This window comes from Nerophis ophidion, linkage group LG01 (assembly GCF_033978795.1).
Source record: "Nerophis ophidion isolate RoL-2023_Sa linkage group LG01, RoL_Noph_v1.0, whole genome shotgun sequence".
Classification (NCBI taxonomy): domain Eukaryota; kingdom Metazoa; phylum Chordata; class Actinopteri; order Syngnathiformes; family Syngnathidae; genus Nerophis; species Nerophis ophidion.
In genome coordinates, this window is record NC_084611.1 from 35,155,975 (window position 1) to 35,163,561 (window position 7,587).

Here is a 7,587-nt window from a genome sequence, read left to right on the forward strand (position 1 = left end):
AGATACTGTATGATGATGTTAACTCAATGGTGTGGGACTGACCTGACTGGAGCGGAGCTTCTCCATATCCAGTTTGTTCTTCTGCTGCTGGCAGGCGTCCCTGCGTTGAAGCACCTCCTGGTTCCTCCTGAGCTCCTCCTCCAGCTCCTGCTGCTTGGCTCTCCTCTGCAGCTCCAACTCCTCGGCCTCCTCCAGCCAACAGAGCTCACGTGGCTCCTTTGACCCCGGCTGTTGTTGGTTTCTGCACACGTTTAAATATGCAACACTGTCCACCTGAAGAGCAAAAACATACTTCTTGTCAACTCGGGTAGCAGTGTCCTTTTTTGTAGGACCAGGACGATCCTTGCAAAATAGACTTTGAATCTAAATGGGTCTACTTCCTATTTAAATAAAGCTCACTAACTTGTGCTGCAGGCGGCATCACATCACAGTGTCATACTATCAGATAAACCATAAAGTGCATATTATATATGTCAGAAAAATTGTATGTAAATTATCAAAAAACTTTCTGTTCTCCGAGTTCCCAGTGAACAGACAAGAGGCTGTCTTTGTTGCTTCAAGCCAAAGGCTTGTAAAATTCCATTGTGTACGATGGGAGGAGACGGGAGGGGTTATCTATTTTGATTTAAAAAGACCTGCTCAAGCTTGATCCAGGACCAGTCCAAGCCCGAGGTATCTTTTTCTTTTGTGTTAATGTGACCGAAAATAATGGCTGTTTACATACACCCCATTCCTTTAGTAACAGCTGTTGTTATGTAAACAGGGAAAGTCCAAATAACAAGAGGTGGCGTACAATCTTTCGCCAGAGCGTTATGAGACACTGTAGAAGGGTACAGGGTCCAGGCGTCTCTCCTCAAATTGAGCCAAAGTGAATTCTGTCTCTGTTTAATTCTTTGCTTTTTGTCTTGTTTAATAGATGTCATCAGTGTTTGAACCTGACAACATAAATGGCCAAACGTTTTTTTCAGATTAAAATGACTGTAACTGGGAGGTATAGCTCGGTTGGTAGGGTGGCAGTGCCAGCAACTTGAGGGTTCCAGGTTCGATTCCCGCTTCCGCCATCCTATTCACTGCCGTTGTGTCCTTGGGCAAGACACTTTACCCACCTGCTCCCATGCCCACCCACACTGTTTAAATGTAACTTAGATATTGGGTTTCACTATGTAAAGCGCTTTGAGTCACTAGAGAAAAGCGCTATATAAATATAATTCACTTCACTTCACAACCGATAATTAATACATGCTAAAACAGTGGGACTCAAGCTTTTTTCACCAAGTACCATCAAAGAAAACACTTGCATTATGTTGCATTGTATTTTTGATTGTAATGTTGTTAGCATACAGTAGCTATGATATAAACATAAGGCATAGGCACGTTCCCTTAAGAACTCTCCCATTATAACTGCTATATATAACAGACTGTAATCCTGGTATATTACTATGCTTTTTCCGCGAAAAACACTTTTATTTCAATCTTGCCGATTGAAAAACAAGGAAATACTGTAGTCTTATGGCGTAATTGTGCCCATGAACCCCCACATGGCACCAAAAAAAACAAGATGCATAATTCTTGGAGATTTGATGTGTACACATGTGTACGTGTATATATATCTATAGATATGTGTGTGTATATATGTATATGTGTGTGTGTAAATATATATTAATCTACCATTAAACCATGGAAATGATCCTGGGCAGTTACATGTATCATGGCAGATAATTATAAATCACTTGCGTGAACTCAGTAAACTCCACCAAGTCCTGCTCATTCTAGTTCAGTAGGCACAGTAAAAATAATCTTCCACTCCTACTTATTTTCAAACGATAGCATTTTTTGCTTTTTCCCATTAGAAAAAGAAGTAATTTCTGATAAATAGGTCATACTCCCCAAAAAAGCATTACAAAATAATACAAAGGTAATATCAAAAGATAGATCTAAAGTTTTTGAAAGATTTTAAGCATTGAAGGTATATATATATATATATATATATATATATATATATATATATATATATATATATATACATATATATTAGAGCTGCGAATCTTTGGGTGTCCCACGATTCGATTCAATATTGATTCTTGGGGTCGCGATTCGATTATATATCGCTTTTTTTTTTTTTTTGATTCAACGCGATTCTCGATTCAAAAACGATATTTTTCCGATTCAAAACGATTCTGTATTCATTCAATATATAGGATTTCAGCAGGATCTACCCCAGTCTGCTGACATGCTGGTAGAGTAGGATGTTTTTAAAAAAGCTTTTATAATTGTAAAAGACAATGTTTTATCAACTGATTGCAATAATGTAAATTTGTTTTAACTAATAAACGAACCAAAAATATGACTTATTTTATCTTTGGGAAAACATTGGACACAGTGTGTTGTCAAACTTATGAGATGCAATGCACGTGTAAGGCACTGTGACACTATTGTTATTTTTCTTTTTTTTTTATAAATGTCTAATGATAATGTCAATGAGGGATTGTTTAATCACTGCTATGCTGAAATTATAACTAATATTGATACTGTTGTTGATAATAATCATTTTTGTTTCACTACTTCTGGTTTGTTCTGTGTCGTGTTTGTGTCTCCTTTCAATTGCTCTGTTTATTGCAGTTCTGAGTGTTGCTGGGTCAGGTTTGTTTTTGGAATTGGATTGCATTGTTATGGTATTGCTGTGTATTGTTTTGTTGGATGATTAAAAAAACAAAAAACAACAACATTTTTTTTAAAGATTTTTTTTAAAATGAGAATCGATTCTGAATCGCACAACGTGAGAATAGCGATTCGTATTTGAAATCGATTTTTTCCCACACCCCTAATATATATATATATATATATATATATATATATATATATATATATATATATATATATATATATATATATATGTATATATATATATATATATATATATGTATAAATGTATATATATATTTATATACATACATGTGTATATATATATATATACACACACACACACACACATATATATATATATTTATACATTCATATATATATATATACATTTATACATGCATACATACATATATATATGTATGTATATATATATACATATATATTAGGGGTGTGGGGAAAAATCGATTCGAATACGAATCGAATCGAATATGTTGTGCGATTCAGAATCGATTCTCATTTTTAAATTAGCATTTTTTAACTGTCAAAATGGAAAGAAATAATGCATTTAGTAAAAAAATATGTATATATATTTTATTGAAACCCACTTTTTCCAGGCTATCGCGGGCCATTCAGAATGATGTGGCGGGACAGAACTGTCCCGCGGGCCTTGAGTTTGACACCTGTGGTATAGAGCAGTGGTCCCCAACTACCGGTCCCTGACGCATTTGCTACCGGGCCGCCAGAGAAACATTAAATAATTTATAAACGACTGCATTTTCTCTGACTTCACTTCCGCCTGGCCTTTTTGTGACATGATAAAATGCGCACTAATGGAAATATAAAATATAAATGTGACAGATTGTAGCCAAAGGCTGATTTCCATCTGCAACTCATTGCAAAGCAACAAGCCCAGGTCTCCCACTAATTCAGCATCATAGTGACTTGTATTTTTCATGCATTTATTTTTGCTGTGTTTATCTGGCACAAGTGGAAAGCCGGTCCCTGAAAATAATGCCTACATTAAACCGGTCTGTGGTGCAAAAAAGGTCGGGGACCACTGCTATAGAGGATATAATACTTTTCAAGCCTTAAAGTGTTCTATATTTTGCATGCAATTTTGACTTAAAAATGTTTCTCGTGACCAACACTGACCCTGTCCGGGGTGCATTCTTCAGGGCTGTCACGGGTGCATTCTTCAGGGCTGTCACTGCTCTCTGGGCTTGTAGTCCTCCTGAGGCTCCTCTGCAGCTGAGTCCTCTGCAGGTCCATGTGCTGCAGGCTTTGACGCAGCACTGCTCGGCCCTGCCTGCTCTGCTCCGACAGCCACGTCAGCACGTCGTCCTCTCTCAGGTCGCCCGAGTCGTGTCGCACCGCCGCGAGTGTGTCCCTCTCTGTAGGACGTAGAGAAAAGTGAACTGTAGCAGCGCACGCTTGAAACACAGCACTGGTCACCACATTAGGCACACCGGTTTTTTCCATCTCTTTGACCAGGTCCTCCTTTAAGGATATGTTGGCTGAGAGCAGCTGGATCCTCCTCTGAGTCAAGAAGGTGCGCTGCCTAGTACGATATTGCTCATAGGTGCCGGTGGCTTGTAGAGGACTCTCCTTGTACGTTTGCGCCTCCCCTAACGTCTTTTCTTTCAGGGCCGACTTCTTCTGTCTGCTGGTCCATCTGCAGCACCACCATGTGACCTTAAGAAGCTTCTCTTTCACCTTTTACATTCTCCTATCAACGCATGTGTGTTTCTTACCCAAACCCACTCACAAAGTCCTTCCCGTCTCTCGCCAACTGGCCTCTGACCTCTGGCGTTTGCTTCAGAAGAGGACAGAAATCCTTCACTTCCTCCTCACTCTGCAGGCGATGGCTGCTCACTTTAAACGTTGCCATCAGCCTCTGCAGCGACTCGGCTGGAAGACTGGAGTGCATCTGGTAAACATGGGCACAAATTTTACAGCGCTTGACTTCTTTCAGTAAAAATGTTTTCAAAAATGAAAAGTGTAAACAGACGCTTAGGGACAAGATTATTTGTGTGGATCCATTGTAGTATTTAATATTACTTTATCATTATTAAGGCTTGAGCAGCATTTGTTTGGTATTTAAATAGTTTTTTTGGATTGATTTAAATTCCATTTTTAGATTTTTGAGCTCCCGAACACAAAATTCTATAATTGACTCCATAGGGCCCCTGTCAGAATAATTGTATCTAAGTTATCACAAAACTTTGTGTTGCCATGAGTCCCCGGCGAAAGGACAAAAGCTGTCTTTGATCCTACCAAGCAAAAGGTGTTGGATTAATTGTAAATAAGTTATCTCATATTTTTTCAAATATGATTGTTTGCTTATGCATTGCGTTAGACAAGCTGAAGAGAAATGAAACTTGGCATTAGATTGAACTTAGGTTGACCTGCCAACCGCAAAGAGGAGTTGGCAGATGAGACAGAGCAACACAGGAATTTACTGTATTTTTTTATATTTGCATGTGTTATGTTCTTAACACAGGTGTTATGTTTCCAACACAGCTGTAAATCCCCCTCCAGCTGTGTGTGTGTGTGTGTGTGTGTGTGTGTGTGTGTGTGTGTGTGTGTGTGTGTGTGTGTGTGTGTGTGTGTGTGTGTGTGTGTGTGTGTGTGTGTGTGTGTGTGTGTGTGTGTGTGTGTGTGTGTGTGTGTGTGTGTGTGTGTGTGTGTGAGATGCAGGGCCTCCCGAATGAATTAAAAGGCAAGGGGAGTGGGAGAAAGGTTTCTGAGTGAGTTGGAGCCTGTAACTGACAACACTTTCTCCAGGTCACTCTCCTCGTACGACAAAAGCGATCACTGGTTTGTCTTCTATTCACTGCTTCTGTGTGTATTCAATGTCTCATGGTATTTGACTCTGACAAAAGGCTTGTAAAACTTCTCTGTGTAGTATGTGAAGCGACATGAAGGTGTCGGTTTCTTTGATGTATTGTAATCCATAGGTAGATTTTGTCTTGACCCGAGATCTACAGAGCGGAGAGGAAGCAGGGCCTGACCCCCCTCCAGGCACCTTTTCTTTTATCTGTTTTGTGACCAAAGGCAGCGGCTGTTTACGACCCCCTTCCCTTAGAAACAGCTGTTTCCATGTAATCGGGGAAAGTCCAAATAAAAGAGGAGGCGTATAATCTTTCGTCAGAGCGTGGTGGGACACTGTACAAGAGTACAGCCCAGACGTTTCTCCCCAACTGAGTTAAATTGAATTCTGTCTCTGTGTAATTCCTTGCTTCTTTGTCTGTTTAATAGACGTCATCAGTGTTTGAACCTGACAGCCCCCTTGAAAATTAGGAAAAAAAATTAGCCCATGCCACCAGATTCACGTGTTTTCACAAAATGGCTGGAGACGTCTATCATGTCTAAAGAATCCATATTTGAAAAAAAAAATCTGTTCTGGTCGGCCTTTTTTAGGGCAAAAACAGGAGTCTTTAAAAACTAGTGACGCCTCTGTTTCAATTTTTAATCAAGGTTCCTTGAAAGCACCACAGTAATGTGCTATGAAATGCAAAAGTCAAACTTAAACATGTTGCCACCAATAGATTTATTATATTTTTTACCTTTTTTCTATCACCTTATAGTGTTTCCAAAATGTTGGCTCTGTGTGTGAGTGCTTAAATGTCTGTTAAATAAACAGGGAATTTTTACTTTTTGCAGGGGGGCTGGGATTGTTTAACCCTTCCTAATTTGATTCAAACAACCTTATTATTGAACAAAATGTATTTTATCTAAACTTTTCTGATGCCATATTTAAAAACAGATGGATTAAAATGAAAGAAAATCATCTTCAGATCTTTCCGAAGCCTATGCCATGATCATATGGTTGTGACCCTAAACAACCTCAGAGTGTTTATGCAACGGGCCAGCCAAGTTTGTGAGGTGGATCTGCAAGTAATCATCTTCAACATTCATCATTGTCAACCAATGATATTTTATCGTGTTTACGCCTTGATACTAAGACGCCCAACTTCTTTTTAATCTTGTGCATCAGTTAAGAATGTTACCGCACCTTGCTGACAAGCATGTGTCCACAACTGGGTCTGATCAAGCTGGCGCTGTGAGGTCCGTGTTGAACCCTGCAGCATGTTCTGCCCCTCAGCCTCATGAGGTCGCAGCGGAGACGGTCAATGAGGATCTGCTGGTCCACAAGGCGCTCCGTCTGAAGGACATTCGTACGTTTATGATTATAGGATGGGAGAGGATAGAATGTCAGAAAAGAACGCTGCTGACCTGTTCCTTGTCCTCACAAAATGCCTGCATGGAGATGTTTTGCTTCTGCAAGAGCTCCTGAACTTCCTTTTGCACTTTAGCATCTTTTTGCTTCAACAGCTGAGACTCTGCGTCCAGAGACTCCTGAAAGAAACACAATACAATCATCTTTCTTTTTGTTGGTTGGATGCTGCCTGGCTGAACATTATGGTTGACTGAGTGGGTGTTAAGGACAGACAGTTGGATTGGGTGAATTAGATGGTTGGATGAACATTATGGTTGGTTGGATGGATCAGCCATATGGACTATATATTGCAGATTCCCGCGATAACAACATATATTACAATGTATTATTTGGTATGTATTTGACATTTTTAAAACAGGTTACAAAGGCTCCAAATTTTAAGCAAAACTACACAATTGTGTATCGATCCAATACCAAATAACGGGCCGCATGTGGCCCCCGGGCCTTAATTTGCCCAGGTCTGCACAAACCCCTGTTCCTATGTGCTACCACATAAGATATGTTTTAACTGCTGATGCGGCTTTATTGATTTTTAAATGTGCCAGAAAATAACCCGTTTTGTACACTGTTCAATGCCCAGTAAATGTGTTTTTTGTATAGTATTCATCCAGCAATGGTCATGTGGGGACATAAATGATGGTATTTTGAGAGGTAATCATTGAAGTCGGACTTTACTGAAGGGCTAGGTGAGAAACGCAACTAAC

At 39.6% G+C, this 7,587-nt stretch overlaps 1 protein-coding gene across 1 annotated transcript in view; it reads right to left on the reverse strand.

Moving 5' to 3' along the window:
• The window catches only part of LOC133553347 (kinesin-like protein KIF27), a 31,141-nt gene that overhangs the window by 12,354 nt on the left and 11,200 nt on the right, over positions 1 to 7,587 (reverse strand). Inside the window, exons 4-9 of the mRNA XM_061901448.1 lie at positions 6,880 to 7,002; positions 6,659 to 6,808; positions 4,395 to 4,570; positions 4,110 to 4,315; positions 3,796 to 4,034; positions 43 to 273 (exon numbers count right to left, since the gene is read on the reverse strand). Coding sequence (XP_061757432.1) covers positions 43 to 273; positions 3,796 to 4,034; positions 4,110 to 4,315; positions 4,395 to 4,570; positions 6,659 to 6,808; positions 6,880 to 7,002 — 1,125 coding nt within the window. The remainder of the gene's footprint in view (positions 1 to 42; positions 274 to 3,795; positions 4,035 to 4,109; positions 4,316 to 4,394; positions 4,571 to 6,658; positions 6,809 to 6,879; positions 7,003 to 7,587) is intronic.